Below are 22,538 nucleotides of genomic sequence, written 5' to 3'. Positions count from 1 at the left end.
TCTTCAAATTTAAAGTAAAACAGAAAAGGATAGATACAAAGTCTGTCCAAAAACTGATCCATGTGATTGGTTAGCATGGGGAAAGAGGCTCAAGCCATATTCTACAGTATAAATTAAATAAATAAAGTGCCTTTAATTATTATGCTTTAAAATTCACAACTTGACATAGCTGGTCTTTCTGGACAGATTCACTCAGATTCAGACAGGAAAACAGAAGCAGCTACTGCTGTGCAAAGCACAGAAAAGAAAATAGATGACACAGTGTGGAGCTGAAGGAACACAGCAGGCCAGGCAGCATTAGAGGAGTAGGAAAGCTGACGTTTCCGGTCGGGACCCTTCTTCAGAAAATTCAGCATCGGCAGTTCTTATTATCACAGGAAAGGAAATTGTGTTGGTCATCAAACAGGACAGGTGAGGTGCTGTTAAAAAGAGAAGGGACTTGAGGAGAGTTAAGATCCAAGGAATTGCTGCAATAGATCCTGCTGAAAGTCAGTTTGAGGGTACACAGATGACGGAGTGATGTGACTTTCGAAAGAGACAGGAAGACTTGCCCTGACAGGGCAAGGAGAAGGGAGCATGCTGAGAAACTGGGAGAGTTTGGAATTGAACCTAAAAGGCAACATCTCTGTTGAGATTGTGGTATAATATAAATATTTTTGGCACAGTTAGTTAATGTGAAACAACCTCTTTCTGGAGTCCATTTTGTTAATTGCCTACTAAGTAGTATTTAGTCCATGCTGATTAAATTTGTTTGTTGCAGAATAAGTCGGAATCATGAAATCTAATCATGTGATTCTACTACAAAACCGAAAGAACTACGGATGCTGTAAATCAGAAACAAAAACAGAAGTTGTTGGAAAAGCTCAGCAGGTCTGGCAGCATACATGGAGAGAAATCACGGGCAGGAGGGTGGGGGTTACCTTGTTAGTAAGAAATGAATTTGAATCCATAGCAAGCAGCAATATAGGGTCAGACAGCATGGAATCTGTGCGAGTAAAGTTGAGGAACGGCAAGGAAAAAAGGGTCCTGATGGGAATTATGTACAGGCCCCCTAGTAGTAGTCAGGATGTGGGGCAGAAAGTAAATCAGGACATTGAAAATGCATGTAAGCAAGGCACTGTGACAATAATCATGGAGGACTTTATTACGCAGGTGGACTGGGAAAAGCAGGTGAGGAGCAGATCCCAAGAAATCCAGAACTAGAGGGCATAGGTTTAAGGTGAGAGGGGAAAGATTTAAAAGGGACCTAAGGGGGCAACTTTTTCACACAGAGGGTGGAATGAGCTGCCAGAGAAAGTGGTGGAGGCTGGTACAATTATGACATTGAAAAGGCATCTGGATGGGTATATGAATAAAAAAGGTTTAGAGGGATATGGGCCAAATGCTGGCAAATGGGACTAGATTAATTCAGGATATTTGGTCAACATGGACGAGTTGGACCGAAGGGTCTGTTTCCATGCTGTACATGTCTGTGACTCTAAAGAAATCAAAGTTATTGTTTCAGGTTGAGTGACCCTTCCTCAGGCAGATGGCAGCTAGGAAAATGTCAGTTTATATGCAGAAAATAGTCCTGGGGGGAGGGAGTAAGGAGTAAATGATAAGTGGAGATAGAGCCCAAAGAGAGAGGAGCAGTTGGGCAGACAAAGGAGTGAATAACAATCTGGCTAGGAGGATGAATAGCTGTTAATGGCCTATCTCCTCCCTACCTCCCTACCGACACTCACCTCTACTGGCTCCATCCCCGCCTCTTTGACCTGTCTGTCTCCTCTCCACCTATCTTCTCCTCTATCCATCTTCTATCTGCCTCCCCCTCTCTTCCTATTTATTTCAGAAACCCCTTCCCCTCCCCCATTTCTAAAGAAGGGTCTAGGCCTGAAACATCAGCTTTCCTGCTCCTCTGATGCTGCTTGGCCTGCTGTGTTCATCCAGCTCTACACCTTCTTATCTCAGATTCTCCAGCATCTGCAGTTCCTACTATCTCTGAAACAATTTTAACCCCACTGCGAAGCCTCTTCTAAGGATGCCTACCTTGAAGAAGTTACCCTCCTCCCTCCGGAAAAACCTCAGTGGATCTCTCTCCCACTGCAACTCTCTCGTAATCTCTTCGGCCCTGAAACTGCTCGACCACGTCCTGAAGCAAACCTGAAGCAAAGGTACTACAGCCACATCACCTTTCTCAGTACATGCCTATGGAACCAGATCATCCCCAATGGACTACAGTCCACATTCAGGACTTCCCAATTTGGCACCAACTGTGACAATGTCTACATTCAGAACACTGAGATCCTTCAAAATCGTTTCTCCCTGTGACTCCTGAAACACACACTCGCAGCAAAGCGCCGGCATCTCCTGGCACTACAATCAAGCCTACCCCAGCTCACAGCCTCCCTCTCCCAGACCTGCAAAGGACCTCTCCTGTTTTTGATTCTACGTAGGATTCATAACCTGAACTCACAATTCTACTCAGCTTTATTGGACACTAAAAACCGTAAGTACAGTAAACTTACTGTTGCCTGCCACCCAAAACGGGCTTCCTCCACCTCCCAAATCCCCAGCCCTACCCAGGACCTTCCCCACAATGTGCCTGCTGCCATTGGCCATGTGGCCATTGTCGGAGCACCCACGGATGACGTCACATCCTCCGCCGCCGGGCACGCCACTTCCGGTACAGCGAACGCCATCGACACCACTGCTGATGCCACCGCCTCCATTACCACAGACACTGAGGACGCACCTACCAACACTGGTGCTGCCGCTGCCTACCCCGCTCCGCACACCGCCGATGCCGCTCCGCCCACCGCCTCCACAGCCAGCAGCTCCAGAGGAGACAGCAGCACCCAGCCCTGCCGAGTCTTCACCATCCCCCCAGCCCTCCCCTTTACTGAGGATGAACAGTCAGTCCTCAGTAAAGGGCTCACCTTTGTCCCCCTCCACTGAAACATCAATGAATACTGCTCACGCTTGGACGTTGAACAGTTTTTCTGCCGCCTCTGCCTCTGTGCTTACTTCTTTAACAGTGAGCCTAATCCCCCCTCTACTGACCCCTTCTCCCGCCTCCAACACACCCCCTCCTCCTGGACACCACCCCAAGGCCTCCTACTCTCCCTCAACCTCTTCATCTCCAACTGCCGTCATGACATCAATCGCCTCAACCTCTCTACCCCTCTCACCCACTCCAACCTCCCCCATGGAACGTGCAGCCCTCTGCTCCCTCCGCTCCAACCCCAACCTCAGCATAAAACCCGCGGACAAGGGAGGCGCAGTTGTAGTATGGCGCACTGACCTCTACATCACCGAGGCCAAGCGCCAACTCTCTGAACCTCCTCCTACCGCCCCCTTGATCATGATCCCATCCCCGACCACCAAACCATCATCTCCCAAACCATCCACAACCTCATCACCTCAGGTGACCTCCCACCCACAGCCTCCAACCTCATCGTTCCCCAATCCCGCACCGCCCGCTTCTATCTCCTTCCCAAAATCCACAAACCTGATTACCCTGGTCAACCCATTGTTTCCGCCTGCTCCTGCCCCACCAAACTTATCTCCAACTATCTGGACTCCATTTCCTCCCCCTTGGTCCAGCAACTCCCTACCTACGTCCGTGACACCACCCAAGCCCTCCACCTCCTCCAAAACTTCCAATTCCCTGGTCCCCAACACCTCATCTTTACCATGGACATCCAGTCCCTATACACCCGCATTCCCCATGCAGATGGCCTAAATGCCCTCCGCTTCTTCCTGTCCCGCAGGCCCAACCAGTCCCCCTCCACCGACACCCTCATCCGCTTAGCTGAACTCGTCCTCACCCTCAACAACTTCTCTTTCAATTCCTCCCACTTCCTACACACAAAGGGGGTGGCCATGGGTACCTGCATGGGCCCAAGCTATGCCTGCCTCTTTGTAGGTTATGTGGAACATTCCTCTTCCGTACCTACACCGGCCCTAAACCCCACCTCTTCCTCCGTTACATTGATGACTGTATCGGCGCCGCCTCGTGCTCCCACGAGGAGCTCGTACAGTTCATCCACTTCACCAACACCTTCCACCACAACCTTAAGTTCACCTGGACCATCTCTGATGCCTCTCTCTCCTTCCTGGACCTCTCTGTTTCCATCTCTGGCAACCACCTGGAAACTGATATCCATTTCAAGCCCACCGACTCCCACAGCTACCTAGAATATACCTCCTCCCACCCACCTTCCTGCAAAAATGCCATCCCCTATTCCCAATTCCTTCGCCTCCGCCGCATCTGCTCCCAGGATGAGGCATTCCACTCCCGAACATCATAGATGTCCTCGTTTTTCAAGGACCGCAACTTCCCCCTCTCAGTGGTCGAGAACACCCTCGACCGTGTCTCCCGCATTTCCCGCAACTCATCCCTCACACCCCCTCCCTGCAATAACAACCAAAACAGAATCCCCCTCATCCTCATGTACCACCCCACCAACCTCCGGATCCAACGCATCATCCTCCGACACTTCCGCCATCTGCAATCCGACCCCACCACCAAAGACATTTTTCCCTTCCCACCCTTATCTGCTTTCCGGAGGGACCACTCTCTCTGGGACTCCCTTGTCCGCTCCACACTCCCCTCCAGCCCCACCACACCCGGCACTTTTCCTTGCAACCGCAGGAAGTGCTACACCTGCCCCTACACCGCCTCCCTCACCCCCATCCCAGGCCCCAAGAAGACTTTCCATACCAAGCGGATGTTCACCTGCACATCTGCTAATGTGGTATACTGTATCCGCTGTTCCTGCTGTGGCCTCCTCTACATCGGGGAAACCAAGCGGAGGCGTGGGGACCGCTTTGCGGAACACCTACGCTTGGTTTGCACTAAACAACTGCACCTCCCAGTCGCAAACCATTTCAACTCCCCCTCCCATTCCTCAGACGACATGTCCATCCTGGGCCTCCTGCAGTGCCACAACGATGCCACCCGAAGGTTGCAGGAACAGCACCTCATATTCCGCTTGGGAACCCTGCAGCCCAATGGTATCAATGTGGACTTCACAAGCTTCAAAATCTCCCCTCCCTCTACCGCATCCCAAAACCAGCCCAGCTTGTCCCCGCCTCCCTAACCTGTCCTTCCTCCCACCTATCCCCTGCTCCCACCTCAAGCCCCACCCCCATCTCCTACCTACTAGCCTCATCCTGCCCCCTTGACCTGTCCGTCCTCCCTGGACTGACCTATCCCCTCCCTAACTCCCCACCTACACTCATCTTTACTGGCTCCATCCCCGCCTCTTTGACCTATCTTCTCCTCTATCTTCTATCCGCCTCCCCTCTCTCCCTATTTATTTCAGAACCCCCTTCCCCTCCCCCATTTCTGAAGAAGGGTCTAGGCCCGAAACGTCAGCCTTCCTGCTCCTCTGATGCTGCTTGGCCTGCTGTGTTCATCCAGCTCTACATCTTCTTATCTCAGATTCTCCAGCATCTGCAGTTCCTACTATCTCTGTTAATGGGGACTGTTAGTGGCTAACATTGGGTGGTGTGTAATAGCATACCTTTTGATAACAAGGCCTGGTTGTGGGGGTTAGGGTAGGACATGGAAGAGCTCAGGCCCTAAAGTTATTGAACTCGACACCAAGTCCGGAAGGCTGCAGAGTCCCCAGGTGGAAAATGAGGTGCTGTACTTCCAGTTTGCACTGAGTTTCACTGGAGCACTGCAGCAAGGTGTCGAGCTGGATGAACACAGCAGGCCAAGCAGCATCAGAGGAGCAGGAAGGCTGACGTTTCGGGCCTAGACCCTTCTTCAGAAATGAAGACAGAGATGTTGGCCAGGGAAGACAGTGGTGTTTTGCAATGGGTCCTTTTTGCAAACACAACGCAAGTGTTCTGCGAAGCGGTTACCCAGTTTATGCTTCATTTCCACAATGCGGAGGTCATCTCTGCATTGTGAGCAGCGAATGCAGCAGACTAGATTGTATGAAGTGCAAGTAAAGTGCTGCTTTACCTGGAAGGTGTGTTTGGGCCCTTGGATACTGAGGAGGGAGGAAGTAAACAGACAGGTGTTACACCTTCTGCGGTTGCAGGGGAAGGTGCGATGAGGCTGCGTTGGGTGTTGGGAGTGAAGGATGAGTGGACTAAGGTGTCTCAGAGGGAACGGTCCCTGTGGAAGGCTGACAATGAGGGGAGGGGAATATGTATCTGGTAGTGACATCTCGCTGGAGGTGGTGGAAATGGTGACTTCTGGATGTGGATGCTGGTGGGATGGTAGATAAGGACAAGGGGAACCCTATCGCTGTTGTGGGAGGGAAGAGAGGGGGTGAGGGCTAAATTTAGGGAGATGGGTCGGACCTGGTTGAGGGCCCTGTTGACAATGGTGCAGGGGAATCCTCAGTTGAGGAAGAAGGTGGACATTTCGGAGTCTCCCTTGTTGAAGTTGGCCTCATCGGAACAAATGCAACAGAGACGGAGAAGCTGGGAGAATCGAATAGTGTCTTTACAGGAAGCATGGCGCGAGGATGTACAGTCCACATAACTTTGAGAGTCGGTGGGTTTGTAGTGGATATTGGTGGCCAGAGAAACAGAGATGTGAAGTAAGGGAAGGGAGGGGTCAGAGATGGACCAGGTGAAGGTGAGCGCAGGGTAGAAACTGGAAGTGAAATCGACAAACCTTTTCAATTCTGGACGTGAGAGTGAAGCAGTACCGATGATTTCATCGATATACTGGAGAAAGAGTTGTGGGTGGGGGCCAGAGTAGGACTGGAACAAGGAATGTTGTATGTACCACACAAAGAGAGAGGCATAACTGGGGCCCATGTGCGTACCCCTGGCCACCCCTCTGACCCGAAAGAAATGAGAGGAGTTAAAAGAGAAGTCGTTCAGGGTGAGGACGAGCTTAGCCAGATGGAGAAGGCTGGTGGTGGATGGAGACAGTTCAGGCCTTTGTTCCTGGAAGAAGTGGAGAGCCCTGAGACCATCCTGATGGGGGATGGACATGTAAAGGGATTGCACGTCCATGGTAAAGAGGGCGCTGCTGGAGCCTGCAAACTGGAAGTTCTGAAACTGGCATAAAGTGTCAGAGGAATCGCGGATGTACGCGGGCAGGGACTGGACCAGGGGAGAAAAGACCAAGTCAAGGTAGGAAGAGATGCGTTCTGTGGGACAGGAGCAGGCAGAAACAATGGGTCTGCCTCGGCAGTCCTGTTTGTGGACTTTGTGAAGGAAGTAGAAGTGAGCAGTGGGGGCTGGGGGACCACCAGCATGGAGGTGATGGGGGGTTGGGAGATGCCCAGATGAAATGAGGTTGGTGACCGTAGTGGATGCAATGACCTGATGATTCATTGTGGAGTGATGGTCCAGGGGAAGATAGAAGGAGGTACCTTAGAGCTGGCACTCAGCCTCTGCAATGTAGAGGTCAGCCCACCAGACTACAACAGCACCACGCTTATCAGCAGGCTTAATAACAAAGTCAGCGTTGGATCTGAGAGCATAGAGTGCAGTCTAAAGTGCAGTTGGATCTGAGAGCGTAGAGTGCAATAAATGACTACAGCATAATAACAGTATAACTTAGGACTTTGAACTATCAGTACTGGAATGTGGAATAAGTGGATATTGAATGACAAGTATTATCCTACAAACAATTTATGCAGTATCTTTTAAAAGATATACCCAATTATACATTATGGGGCAAAAAGTTACAGGGCTATGGGGGAATGGGCAATGGCACTAATTGGATGGCTATACCAAGGGGCCAGCACATGTACAAGGTGCTGAATGACCTCATTTTGAACTATATCACAAGATAATACTAAGTGAAAGGCTATTACTTGGGCTGTGGCAATGCTGAAAGATAAATGAGCGTTGGATTTGTGTCTCTTGCTTATCAGAGGGCTAAATCTTAACTGTAAATTTTCTCTCAAAAATAGTGCAAGTCCAGAAGCATTTGGCATGGAACTAGATGTTCAATTTGCATCAACTACATTGCATAATTTTTAAAATGCCCTAAAGATGCATGATTGCAGATGCGGGCCACTGCACCATTTACTTTAACAGCTAATTCTTCTAATCTAAGTACGCATTGTTTGATATTGCTATCTTGTCATTACCAGTGACAACTTCCATTTGCCTAAGTCTTATGCAAGCCTCTCTCTATTGACAACTGAGGAGCTTTACTTCTTCAGGTGTTCAGACTGTGACTGAATTACCAAGTTAATGTCATAAAGAAAAGCACAGCAAACTCCTCTTTGAGAAATGCAGGGCTTAATTGGCCAAATTTTCTGCCAAAGTGACAGTGAAGGAAATGGCTCTCACTGTCATTTGTATGTGTGTAACAAGTTCAGGATAGAGGCAAATACATTGTTAAATGTGAATATTTAAAAGTTATTGTCGAAATTGTAGCATGCCACTGTTAGCTTTGTTGAAACAGCTTCTTGCTGTATGTCTCTCCATTGAAATATTTTGAATATTGTGTAGCCATGAGCTAAATTTCTAAGGCTATTAACATTTAAAGCTTGTAATTAACTATCTAAAGTATTCCTTTAACAACAGGGTAAGTGTTAACAACTACAAATTGACCTCTGACACTAAAGTGTGGTGTCTTATTTCTGTAAGTTCTGAATTATTTCAAAGAGATTATAAACATGTCAATTTTTAAATCTGATCCCCTTACTATTCCTTTATCTTTTTCTTAATCTACTCTTTACTCAAGTGCTTTTCTTTATTTATCTAATTCCACATTGAAATCATCCACTCTAATTCACTCTTCTTCACACTCCTGCTGTTTATTTCAAATGCTAAATTTCCTTGAATACCAAAGTTCACACACATTATGAGATGCTCTGTCTTGCCGCACTGTAACCAAGCAACTCTATGGATTAAATTATTTTGAGCTGAAGGGTCTTGGGGTGAGAGTAACCTAATAGCAAATTATGTTAGATAACAAGGTGTAGAGCTGGATGAACACAGCAGGCCAAGCAGCATCAGAGGAGCAGGAAGGCTGACGTTTCGGGCCTAGACCCTTCTTCTTTTGAGCTCCATTATGTACAATTCTTGACTGGAAAGGGGTGAGGAGCAGGGAGATTGCATCCTGAAGAATGACAACATCCCCCCTCATCTGTGAATGGGAGCGTTTGAAAAGCGCTTCCAGAAACCTTATCTCTGATCTTACTGCAGTTGGAGGTCTATTTTGTCAGCTGACAATTCAGGAGTTGTGAAGTTATACCATGACATGGCAGATTATTTGTGCTCATTTTGGAAGGGTGTGCAAGATTGTCTTCCTCATCTGCACCCTCTTCATTTGGGTGAATTTTCGAGGCCAGAGAGCTGGTCAACGGGAATGCTATGCAGATTTGAGGATTTCTGCATCCATGATAAAACCTCAGCATGAACCACAAGCTAGATTTCAACTCATACACCACAATTATCTCTGGGTAATTTTAACCTAATCCACTCATTGTGATCTGGACAAGTTTGGGCAAAATGTTATTTTCACAGTTTGGCCAATTCTACTCCACATTAAACCCAGTAAGTTTTGCCGGGGTGGGGTGGTTGCAGGGCGCAGTGTAAAGCTGGAATTTCACCTGATTCAGGGAGTTCCTGGCCAAGGAGTTAGGTTAAAATGTTTCTGTTAGTAGCCTAAAGCACAGAGTGCTGACTAAAGGAATAATCAAAGCCTGAAACTGGGAAGAGGTAGTAAGAACTGCAGATGCTGGAGTCAGAGATAACACAGTATGGAGCTGGAGGAACACAGCAGGCCAGGCAGCATCAGAGGAGCAGGAAGGCTAAAGTTTCGGGTCAGGACCCTTCTTCAGAAAGAAGGGTCCAAAATGTCAGCCTTTGTGCTCCTCTGAAGCTGCCTGGTCTGCTGTGTTCCTCCAGCTCCACACTGTGTTATATCTGAAACTGGGAAGGTCTTTTGTCGTACAGGAAGTCCTCACAACACATGGAATAAAAATGTTAATACCGACTGTGAAGAATTTATAGTCTGATTTCCCACACGTAGTATGTAATGCAGGGTTCACAGGGCTTTAGTCAAGACTCTCTTTTATCTTGAATGTCGTTGTTGAAATCCCTTCTACATGCCCCAATATTCAGCAAAATAATACTAACTATACCAAACTCGGTGATCCACTGGTAATACTGTCTTTGAGAAATAACATTCTCATTGTCACCACATGCTGACAACAACTTAAATTTATAAAATGCCCTTGAAATAGTAAAACCTCCATAGTGAACAAAAATTTTGTACCAAACTATTGTATGATAGATTAAGAATGGTGACTAAAACATTGGTCCAAGAGGCAGTGGTACAAATGCAAGGCTATATAAGATTTTTGTTTTAAAGTTAATCAGAGAGTACTGGAATGTTGAGGGTGGGTGGGACGGGTTGGTGGGGAGGCACGGGAGGTAAAAGTAAGAAATGTTTTGCTGAACTTTGCTTGATGACAGGTCCTTATGACCGGGCTGCAATGGCGTGAGGGACCAGGTTAAGCCTTATTGAGAGTCAGGTGTAAGCTTTAACACAAAGAGAAAAGTAACTGGCCACTGTCCTTGCAGACTCTCAAGCTTATCAAGTCTGACTGAAGGCAGTGCTGCTATATCAACCAGATGAATAGAAATTGAGAGTACAGACTTGATGGGCCAAAGGACCTCTTCTGTACTGTACGATTCTATGAAAAGGAGTGCTTTTTGTGTTAATCACTGCCAAGCAAATGGCTGGTCGAAGACGGAACTAATGGGCAAAATTTTCAGATCTCTGTGGCAGGCCTTGCCACTTAAGACCTGGAACCAGGTGACTGGGGTCTGCTGTGAGGTCAATAATATTTATGTTCTTGTCACGGGGAGCTGTGGGGAGAAGGGAGTTGGAGACAATGGCAGGGATGGTTTTTCAGAGGCCAGACCCTTGCCCTACCTCTGTGCTTCCTGCTGCCACCAGATTGGTGCAACTGGAGGATTGATCCCCTGCACCCAACCCAACAGGCAGGTCGCCATCGTTTTCCAGTCGGGAAATTAGTCATCTTTCATGCTTGGCGGGAAGGCAGGCAATCGAGAAGGTGGTATGTTGAAATAGTTACATCGGGAAGGTCACTTATTGGACCTCCATGCCCACGACCTATTTGCTGAGGTGGCGAGGAAAGGGGTTAGTTTCTCCTCAACTCGGCCAATTATTTCCCCTCTCACCACTTTAAGGAAAGGGAACATCATGCCCAAGGTTTGAAGGAATGAAGCATTTTTCTGGAGAGATAAGAACAAAGAATCACCCACTGGTACCTTGCTTCTGGAAGTTGTGCTTAGAGCATTAAGTGTAGGCAATTACATTTAAAAGGGCACTGGGAGATTTGTCCTGGTGGGACAGGGTGAAGAACATCTGTAGATTTGGTCGGAGACATTTGCAACTTTAAATGCAAGGTTACGGCTGCTGGAAATATGCCACAATGTCTAAAAATAGAATGGGGTTTTCAGCTGCGCTAAATTGTCACGGAGGAATACCTTTTCTGCTGTTGAGTGTATTGGTTGTCTGTTCGGTAATGTTTAGTCTATTTTTGATCTTTGGTTTGTTACAATAAAATTTACAATCTGAAATTCTGTTGTGCTTGATAAAGGAAGAGAAGAATGTAGAGGGGCAGGGAAGTTCAGAGAGACAAAAGAGGGGTTGAAGGCTTAGGCTGTTGAAATAACTGACGTGGATGCTGCAACAGTGAGTCTTTGATCATTTCCATTGTTTCACTAAACAGGCACACATAAACAATGGTATTGAGGCCAAAGTAGTGGCATCATTGTAATGCAAGACAATAATCGGTGTTTCTTCATTTTTTCAAACAGGAAGTAAAATACAGTTTGATGAAATAAAACAATCAAGATATTCACTGGGGTTGAAGAACTGCAAATTATAAATAGAAGAGGACACTGTAAGCATAACACCTTTGGGATTATTGACAAAGATTAGCTGCTGTCATTGCAGGATATGTCCAAACTAAGGGAACCACTGGGAGCAGTTTGTATAATACCTCACAATTTTCCTTCCAAAAATACCAGGCCTGAGTTTGCAAAAGGAATTAAAATGTCATGTGAAAGGAGAACGTATTTTGTTTAAAAAAGCCCTGGTACATTACAGAGTCAGGTTGCTCATGCATAAGGAGCAAAGGAATAAACCATTCAATTCTATGAGCATATTCTGCCACTGGATTAGATGATGATTGATTTGCATCTTAAAGCTATCAACCTGTCTAGTATACCATATCCCTCAATACCAATTCGTATCCAGAAATTTTTCAATTGACCTACAGCTTCAACAGCTTTTTCAGGGAGGGATAGAGTATCAGATATTCACCACTCTCAGTGTGAGATGATGCTGCTTAAAAACACCACTGAATGGTCTTCTTTAACGTTGATGGGTCAGAAAAACGCATGCTGTTCCTTGTTAGCCAATTTCAATACATGTTTTATTCAGTACCCACTGGTGCAAGGCTCTGTATTGTTAAGTGTGATTATGAACATTCTGGAAGAGATCTTGAGGCTGGTTGATTTTTTTTCCCGCTGAGATTGTAAGCAGTAGGCGAACTATGATTGACGGTGCAAAACACTCAAGTAGATTGACTTTATGCTTGTTTACATCAATGTTGCAATGGTTTAAAACAGCAGCTTTTCTATAAAGATATTGTTCCTTAGAGGTCTTCTGAAGCAACCAAACGATCTGGGGAATCAAAGGGAATAATTTGTGCCAATTTTCCAGACCCTGGGTGCCCTTAGACCCAAAAAGGTTATGCACAGCACAGTTAATTTTTGGGAGAAACTCTCACAGAATGAGATACTCGCATGGGTATTATTGTGTACAGCCACCAAAAGTATGCAGACAGATTACAGCATCATTCAGTGTGAAATGCTGATTTGATGTTGGCACTGCCACTTTAGAGCTCAGTGCCTTCCACCCTGCATAGCTGAAGGCACATTCAGAAACAGGAAGACTCTCCAACTATCAACTACTTTTTGGTGGATTTCATCTGGCTGAGGCTTTGAATCTACAAGCATTTGGTATAATTGGTTAAAATTACAAAACTGGTGCAGCAGGTACTGAAGGAGTTTTTGCTGGCTTCATGACTCCTACGCTAAGCAGTTGCTTATAGGCACAGAAACATACGTAACCATTGCCCTTGCAATACAGCATGACTTGGAAATGAGACAAACTGCAGGAAGAGGGAGAAGAGTTCACAGCAGTGTGCTGCAGTCCACCCAAGGTGTTGAGGGAATCACTATCTCTGTATCTGAGGTTCAGTGAGGAATAATGTTGAGATTTCTGAGTTGCAGTACACACGTCCTCACTGAAATCTGTCATCTGCTGCAATACAACTATATCGCATTTCTCATAGTCGCATGGATTTCATTCCATGCTGTCAGCACATCATCCTTGATGTCCAGGGGCCACCCTTTGCTTTGCCAGGGCAACCACAGGATCCCTACATTGTGGGAGCAGACCATTCGGCCCATCAAGTTCACACTAACTCTCAAGAGCACCACACCCAGACCCACCCTAACCCTCTAACCCTGCACTTCCCCTGGCTAACCCACCTATAACCCAACTATAACCTCACAACAGTGCAAGGATCACTTTCACACTGTCACGTTCATAACCCTTTCATGCATCTGACACCTTTCAGGCTAGCATTGCAAGGAATTACAACATTTCACAGTTTACTGTCCCCTGTTGTGTAACAAAGGTCACGGAGGTTCTCTATGCAATGGTAGCTGAATACATTTCATTCCCTCTACTCAGAAAGCAGCAAGTAAAGTGCAAATGCAGCGTTGGTGGTTGGTGCAATAGGTAGGGTGACAAGCAAATCACTTTCTGGAGTTTGCATATCAAGACTCCCCTCCAGCAGAAATGAAAGGGATCTGACTCTTTCAACATCCAGCTAGTGTGTGACCACATACCTATAACCATACAGGTCAATGCCCAGTACGTTGGCAGCAGCTACGATGGGTTTGTTGTGCAGCAGTCTGTGGTACAGTTTGGGCAGCACAGTGGCTCAATAGTTAGTACTGCTACCTTACAGTGCCAGGGGCCCAGGTTCGATTCCAGCCTTGGGCAACTGTCTGTGCAGCGTTCACACATTCTCCCCATGTCTGTGTGGGTGTCTTCAGGGTGCTCTAGTTTCCTCCCACAGTCCAAAGAAGTGCAGGTTAGGTAGACTGGCCGTGCTAAATTGCCCATTGTATCCAGGGATGTGCAGGCTAGGTGGTTTAGCCAGGGGAAGTGCAGGGTTAGAGTGGGTCTGGGGTTGGTGCTCTTGAGAGTTAGTGTGAGCTTGATGGGCCGAATGGTCTGCTCCACAATGTAGGGGTCCTATGGTTGCCATGGCAAAGCAAAGGGTGGCCACTGGACATCAAGGATGATGTGCTGACAGCATGGAATGAAATCCATATGACTGTGAGAAATGTGATGAAGTGGGCGATTGAGGAAGAGCAGAAGCAGCAGCTCCAACATGTCTAGTGAGAGGATTTTTTTCAGTCGGAGTTGTTTCTCTGTTGCTAAAAAGCTGAGATGCACACCCCATCTCAATGTTGGCGACAGCAGGCTGACAGTCACCAGCAAGAGTACTGCTGGAGTGCTGTGGTGAGAGGATAAATGCTGTCTTCCCGAGGGAGAACAGCAAATCAGTACTTCTTGGAGCTGCTACCACTGCCCCCAGAGTGGTGCCTCAGCAATCCTAATAATCTGCTGCAACACAGATTGCTGGACTGCTGTGGGAGATTACAGGCCCCTTTGCATAATGCAATCCACAGGCATGAAGGCAGCTGTCTGAGCTTCATGACAGCTATCTGAATCTCCACTGCAGCATTCCAGTGTTTGCTGGCTGCTGTTTGGGCTGCAATGGAAGCTATAACATTAATCATCAGACTCTGTACCATGTTTAGATTCTCCAGGTGCACAAGGCCCAGTTGGCCACAACTCCCATGGTGGAAAGGACGGGTTCCAAGCTCTGTGCCAAGTTTACCTCAGTCTTGTCCATGTTCTTTGACATTGACTGCAGGCTTTCTGGTGGATGTCCTATTGCAGCGAACGTTTCATTGTGTATATTTGTCAACTCTCTTCTTCCTGCTACCCCATCTGAGCTCTCTGTAGTGGAACTCATGTGCAACATTATCGCCACTGAGTCGGCACTTCTGTTGACTTTATCTGTCTGACCATGTATGGACACTACCCTATCATTTTGTACTAGTGTCAGTATCTGAGCTGGTGGCTGAGGTATGAAAATGAGTGCTTTCATTCTTGTTGCTTGACCACTGTCTGGCCAGGTTGCATCTTTTGGGTATCTGAGAGGAGAAATGCACAAGGTTAAAGTTGCAGTGTAGGGATGGTTAAAAAGTAGGAGGTGGGTTTGTAAACATTGTTTGTAAGTCAGAAGAGATTGTGGGATGACGGGCAAGTGGAGTGTGCATAGGTGGATTGTGTGAGAATACTGCCATCATTGATTGATTGTTTTAGCCCTGTCCCTGGTTACAGCCTTAGAAAAGGATGTTTTGCCACCTCCACCCCAGGTACTGGGCATTCAGGCATGAGTGCCCCCTCTGGTTAGCCCTGCTGTCACTGGTTGTGTGCTACCTTGCCCTGCAAAAGAAGCAGGGGGAGTGTCAGTGAATTTTATGCAATCTATTTGGCTGAAGTGACAGAAGTGAATGAATTGTTGGCAGAGTGTGCAGCTGTGACAAGTGGAAATAATTCACAAGATTGATTCCTTTGATGAAAGGGAAACGTTGAGTAGGTTGGGCTTATTTCCATTTGACTTTACAAGAATGAGAGCTGAATGCTGACAGAAATAGAATTCTGAGGGACCTTGACAGGATGGATGCCAAGAGGATGTTTCTCCTCATGGGGGAAACTAGAAGCAGGGGTCACAGTTTCAAATAAAGAGTTCCCACTTAAAACAGGAGTGAAGGGCAATTTATTCTCTCGGAGGCTCGTTAATCAATTGAATTCCCTATCCCAGAAAGCAGTGGTGGCTGGACCACTGAGGGCTAAATTAGTTACACTTTTGATCTATGAAGGAGTCAAAGGTAATGGGATAGAAGTAGGAATGTATAAATGAAGCCACAATCTGATCTGCCAAGCTCTTACTGAAATGACAGAGCAGGGGCAATGGGCTGAATGGCCTACTCCAACTCCTCTTTTTCTTATATCCTAATGAATATCAGTTAGGAGTTATAATTGTAGGGATTGTTGGGAGGTGAATGCTTATGTATTGAGCAAAGCTGGTGGTGCGATCGAAGATCCTTCCACTGAGCCTAAGTGCTTGTGGGAGGTCATGCAGCACAAAATCCAGAGCTCCAGTGCCGATATTCAGCTTCACTAATTTCTGCTGCAGCTGCCTCTGAGCTTGGTCCCCCATCTCTTCCTCTCTCCACTTCCTCTATTGGGACCTCCAGTGCAGCATCCAAAAAAAAAGAACCCCCTGCAGCGCACTCTCTCCCATGTTGTGCCATTGTTGAGTCTCCACAGAATCCGATTCAATTCCTCCATGATTCCCGGCACCTGCTCCAGCTGCGACGCAGGGTAACAGGTTGGAAAACTGGTGCCAGCCATTCGCGGTACTGGCACCTCCTGTTCAGGCCTCCAGCACTGTTAGCTCTAGCTGCCTCACAGAAATGAGCAGGCAGTACCAATCAGTGTGCTATCAGTACTGCAGTCAACAGGCCACACAATACCACCCACATGCCTGGGGCTGGGGACGACTGAACTTGGACAGAACTCTCAACCCAGGTGTGTTTAAAGGTCCTATCTTCTTTCTTATGTCTCTATACCCTTTCACATGCCTTTCACAACGCCTTTACGTCTAAGCAGGTACCTGCTTGAGGGGGCACTCATGCCTGAATGCCCAGTCCCTGCGGTGGAGGTGGCAAAACATCCTTTTCTATATTGTGGTCACTTTGCACCGACCCCCCCTCAAACCCCCACCTCCCAACTTGGAAAAACACAGTTTCTCAAGAAGCCGCCAGCAGGGGCCTGAAGTAATCTTTAGACGTAAGAGTAAACGGTGAAAAAAACCCTAGGAGGACGGCTTTGAGGTGGGATATTTCTGTCCTTTTTAAGACTTCTGACTATTGTCTGCCGCCGACCCCTCTCTGACACAAAGCACAAAACAACACGAGTATTTGCCGCCTGATTTTGTGAGCCGCCGGGACAGTAAGAGTGGTGGTGATTCCACGGGGTGGTGGGGGGGGAATGCTGCTTACCGTTCTTGCAGACCGGGCAGCACTGCTCGGGTTCGTACACCGGGTTGACGCACTCGGGGACGGCACAATCGGCGACAACACAATGCACCTCACTGCTGGCCTCACACCGGCACCACTCGCACGGAGACGGCTGTAATAACCACACAGGTTTGACTCAATAGTGCAGACAGCAAGCTTGAGCTCAGTACAAACTGGCTTCGAGCCTGACCTGGGTCAGACCTTCAACCAGACTGCACAGTTGACAACAATAACAACCCCATCCGAAACAAGTAACCAGCAGTCACTTCAGCGAAGGCACTTTGGAACAGGAGTGAATGGAGCTCTCCTGACTCTCTGTTCAACTGGAAGCTGATTCATCGCGCGGGTTTAATCTGGCTAATGCCGTGATGGAGCTTTAAAGAGAATCGATAAATCTGCCGCGTTTCCTGTTCGTGACAATTTAATTCGGGGAACGTTGCGGTTTTAACCCCCCCCCCCCCCCCCCCGCCGAAAATTAAAAGAGATTAACTGGGCTTTCAAGTGAGTGCTGTCTACCTGGGTCACCCCAACATACAGCTCCGCGCTCAAAGAAACCTTACCGGGGCATCAGATGCCCCCCTCATCATTTTTGCAATGGAAGCATTTGCAAGCCAGTGTCTGGCTGTGGAAACAGCCCCGGGTTCCAGTCCAAGGTGCGGTACTGACTGTTAACTGGTGGGTGCAGTTACGCCTACCTTAAATTCTTCCAGCACTTTGTAGGTTTTCGCGCGGTATTCACAAAAGTTTCTCACTTCTTTGCATTCGGGGCAGCAGCCGTTGTGTTCGACCTTGCTGCACTTGGGGTGGATTTTGGGACACTCGGGCTGGTCACACACAGGCCCGTCCTCCGTGCAAACGCACGGGCAGTTCGAGTGGCCGGGGAAGAAACGCTCGCCCAGTTTGTACACAAAGCCGCTGTCGTCCACGCAGCCTTTGCCCCGGTAGTCGTCGAAGTCCATGTTGTCGCCGTTGCCCGCCTCCAGGGTGTTGTCAGCTCCCAGGTGGTCCTCCTGGTTGGCGACAGCCGGGGGGAGGAGGCTAGGGGTCATCAGCAGGAGAACGCAGGCTGCATGCAGTCCAGGAGCCATCCTGCACGGGTTCCTTGGCTCGGCCACCAGCTCCTGCCCTGCACTGGGTTGCAGCCGCCCATAAAAAGCTGCAAAACACATGGTACAAGAACAGGTTTAAAGAAATATTTGCAATGTTGCATACACCTCTCACTACACCGCCTGACGGCCGCTGGAGCACTTCTGTAGGAATTGTAGAAGATGCCAGCCAATTGATTGCATAGCATGTGATAATCAATGTTCTTTAAGGAAAATAAAAAAAGCAAATCATTTCAGGACCCCGGCAGAAATCTCCCTATTCTTTTTTCCCCAAATAGTGCTGTCTTTTCTGACAGAGGAAATGGGTAGTGTAGCACACCCTCAGCACTGCAACGGGAGCATTCCCCTGCGACGGGACTTGAACCCGCGACCCTGGCAACTTAGGGTAAGGAAGGGCTGCCCACTCAACACGGCTGTCACCACAGGATCTGCATGTCAGGCACACGGCCAGGTGGGGCACGGAGAAACTGCACAAACTTTACACCCGGGGTGGAAATTTATATATATATAAGAAACGGGAACTCATTCTGCAGATCTCACGGTGCAATACGACAAACATGTCAAACTTCTTGAAAGGAAAACGAACCTGTGTGTTGGAGGGGGGTGGGGGTGGGGCGAGGAGCTGCAAAAAACACCCCTTGCGCTGAACATAAGTCTCGTTCTCTTCGGGAATGCCGATGACCTTCCAGTTACAGTGTTAACGGCACAGTCCAAATCACTGTCTGATTGATACCGTTTTCGACAATGTTAATTACACCCAAAGATGGCGAGTGAATAAAGACAAGGTCACTGGGCTAGTGTGTGTGTGTGTGTGTGTGTGTTGGGAAGGTTGGGGGAGGGGTTTATATATTTTTGATCAGCTTGTCGGAATTGACCCTCTATATTCAAAGGTTGCATTGCACAGGATTGGGAGGTTAATTTTTTTTATATAAAAAATGACACCAGTTGCAGGCATGTCGCATTGTCTTCCTGCAACTTCGTGCGGTATATACAGCAACTGGGAAGGGTGATTAGTTAATGCCATCCCACACAGGCCGGGCTGCAGCTTGCGGGTCAGTTACAGCCACAGTGTGCAGGATGGAAAACACACAGCTCGGTTACCTGTGGTCGCTTGCTGATGATTTGTGGCCAGTTTACGCAGCGCGCATCTTCAATGAAGACGAAAGAGTCGCTGGACGGGAGCTGGCGAGGTCACACATGGTCTCCAAATCGCCTCAAGGTCTCCCCCTTTACTCAGTCCGCCGTCGTCCTTCCCCAGCGACGCCGCCAAAGAGTAAAGTTGGCCCCCTTTTAAAGACTGAATGCCAGGAGACGTTCTGTGCCGGGCCAGCCCACCTTGTGGAGACGGGCTGCTGCCAGTGTGTCCAATGCGGTGCAGGATCCCACCGGAGAACCTAACAGCTCCTGCATGTTCGCGCCGCGCTCCCGATGGCCTCTGGCTGCACCAGCTGGGACTGTTCGGCCCTGGCGGGCATCACCTCACCACAACAAACCAGGCGCTTTCAGCACCAAGGAGAGCGCTCGAAGACCCAAAGCGTTTCCCCCCACTCTGTGCGTGTGTGTGTGTGTGTTGCTCTCGGTCCTCGCCCTGACGCACCGCTACCTCGATCTTTAATGCCCACACCACAGCAGAGACAAGGCGGGGGTGCTCCAAATGGATGCCCTGTTAAAGAGACCGGGCAATCACCCCTAAACTCAGGCGAGGCTAATGTAGGTCCAACCAATTGAAGCTCGTCACCGGATCTCCGAAATTGTCCGGCTTTTTGTCACTGCAGTCCCTCTATATTGGTCCTATCCTCCTGACCCGCAGTGGTCTCCTGCTCTCTCCGACCATCTCCCTATCTCGGCTCGGCTCTGCTTGCTTTGCTGGCAGTAACTCTGATTTATCCAGTCGACTCGAGGTCATGTTGCTTGCTCGGCTAAGAGTCCTCTAAGAGGCACTCTGGCTGAGAGCTTTCCGGGCATGCAGTACGTCCGCGCTGTCATTAGGCGTCATTATCAAACAACATATCTCGATCAAACACAGCAGAGGACCACTAGGATATCCCGCCCCCTCTTACCTTGTGCAAAACGCGTGCAGGTCAGGGTCACTGTACATACAGTAGTGTAACACACACACACGATAGCAAAAACAACATGCTGCAGGTGCTGGAGATCCGAATTCTTTTAAAATAAGAAGTGCTGGAGAAACTCAGCAGGTCTATGGTGCCAGCAAAAGAGTTAAAAGTTTCGAGTCCAATGTGACTCTTCTTCGGAGAGAATATCAACACTTATTACAATGTAGACTCTTCACCGATGGGGACAATTCCACTTGGGGGACATCATTGTATCTTTCAACCCAGTCGGGAAAAAAAAAACAAGTCAATTAGCCTCATTGTCCACGCTCTGTCCCAATGACCCTGTAATTTTCTTCCCATCAATTCTTTATCCAATTCCCTCTAAAAGTCACCGTTGAATCTGCTTCCACTACATTTCAGGCAGTATTATACGACTTGATCAGTATTACTTACCTATGGCTAGGCAGCAGAGCAGCAAGGCAGAAACTATGTTATTGAGCTGTTTGAATTGTGGAATGAGTAAAACCGATAGGCGTCTCTGATATTTAGATGAACACCATCTACACCAATTAGATACAAACACTATAAACACCCAATGTCTTTCAAATGCACTAATTTATTAATTGACAAATGGTGAGCAAAGTTGATTATTACACTCTGTATTACACAGTTTAGAAGGGCTCTCCACTACATTATCTAATTTTTCCACAAAATAGTTGATTCATACATAAGAGCCAAAGGCACATCTTAAACTAATCAAAAGGATTTGGATATTATAACTATTGTTTCATGTCCAGAGGCGGATGGTACCATCAGAGCCTCCTGATACCACATATTCACCTTTGTGGTCAAATAGCACACACTGCACAGCGTCTTCATGTCCTGATAGACTGTACAACTGACCTGAGGGCAGATCCAATATCTTCACAGTCCCATCATTGCTGGCCATGACCACCAGTTGACCTGGGAGCAACAAAAAAGAAAAACTTGAAAAATGTAGAACCATGAACTAAATAAAGGTGGCATCACTTTTATTGAACATCAGAGCAATACGATGGTATTATTAATAAGACATACTCATGTCCACCTAGAAACCATCACTTAACACCTGGGTTTTTTGGAAAAAACAATGCAGATACCTGCCGACTAAATACAGCTATGCAGTTTCTCGCAAAAAGCTCATTAAATCATTTGTAATAATATATACCCATTAAAAGGTCATATGGTGTCAAGAGTACCCTGCTGTGGAAATCACATCAACAGCTTGGATGTTTTAACTTTAGTTTCTTATTGCTAATATGATAAAAATCAGCAGGGACCTGAATTAATGAACTTGAATTAATGAATTTGCAGTGTTTGGGCAGTATACTCTGCATCATAAGGTGGGTACTATACTTTGGTGTGGAGTGCACCAATAAAGTGCAGCAAAAACAAAATCCCACTTCTTTCTGGATAGTGACAAGTGCATGCCCTTCAGGAAAATAGTGAAAGGCCCTAAAGAGAGTACAGAACATATTTACTCAAATAGTGCCAGGAATGCAGGGCTTCAGTTACATGGAGGGATTAGAATAGCCAGGGTAGTTCCCCTGAGGCAATGGGAGGTTCTGTGGAACTTTAACAGAGGTGCTCAAAATCACAAGAAATTTGATAGATTAAATAAGGAGAAACTATTTCTGCTGGCAGATTTAAACAGAGACAGTACATAGTAAAAGTTAAATGAGGAGAAACAATTTTAGACAGTGAGTTGTTGTGATCTGGAATGCACTGCCAGAAAGGATGTTGGAAGCAGTACCAATAGTAACTTTCAACAAGGAATTGGATAAAGACTAGACGAGGAAAACATTTCAAGGTTATGGGGAAAAGCAGGGGAGCAAGAACTGATTCAGTGGCTCTTTCAAAAAGCTAGCACAGGTAGAATGGAAAAAAATGGCCTATTCTCAGTTGTATAATTTTATTATTCTTCAAGAAACCTCCATGATAACTGTGAGGCCTTGGAGCCTGCATTCAAAACTAATCTAAAAAAAAGTTAAAATACATGGGGAGGTTGTTTAAAACTTCCATAAGCATGGATTAATGACACAATTTAATAGAGAGAAACTATTTTATATTGTGAAATAGTCCAGAATAAATCAGGATAATTTTAAGATTAGAGGTACACATTTAAAAGTGATGGCATGGA

General features: G+C 47.2%; 2 protein-coding genes across 2 annotated transcripts in view; both read right to left on the bottom strand.

Annotated features, from left to right (window-relative positions):
- vwc2l (von Willebrand factor C domain containing 2 like) overlaps positions 1–19,428 on the bottom strand; it is a 38,413-nt gene extending 18,985 nt beyond the window's left edge. The window contains exons 1-3 of the mRNA XM_048599333.1: positions 19,404–19,428; positions 17,892–18,352; positions 17,179–17,308 (exon numbers count right to left, since the gene is read on the bottom strand). Coding sequence (XP_048455290.1) covers positions 17,179–17,308; positions 17,892–18,284 — 523 coding nt within the window. The 5' untranslated portion in view covers positions 18,285–18,352; positions 19,404–19,428. The remainder of the gene's footprint in view (positions 1–17,178; positions 17,309–17,891; positions 18,353–19,403) is intronic.
- A 1,572-nt stretch (positions 19,429–21,000) lies between these two features.
- Positions 21,001–22,538, bottom strand: part of LOC109913843 (sperm-associated antigen 16 protein) — an 801,521-nt gene continuing 799,983 nt past the window's right edge. The window contains 1 exon segment of the mRNA XM_048598688.1: positions 21,001–21,322. Within this exon segment, the coding sequence (XP_048454645.1) occupies positions 21,147–21,322 (176 nt within the window). The 3' untranslated portion in view covers positions 21,001–21,146.

Source organism: Rhincodon typus, chromosome 7, assembly GCF_021869965.1.
Source record: "Rhincodon typus isolate 14 chromosome 7, sRhiTyp1.1, whole genome shotgun sequence".
NCBI classification, from domain to species: domain Eukaryota; kingdom Metazoa; phylum Chordata; class Chondrichthyes; order Orectolobiformes; family Rhincodontidae; genus Rhincodon; species Rhincodon typus.
This window is presented reverse-complemented; position numbering and strand designations above follow the sequence as displayed.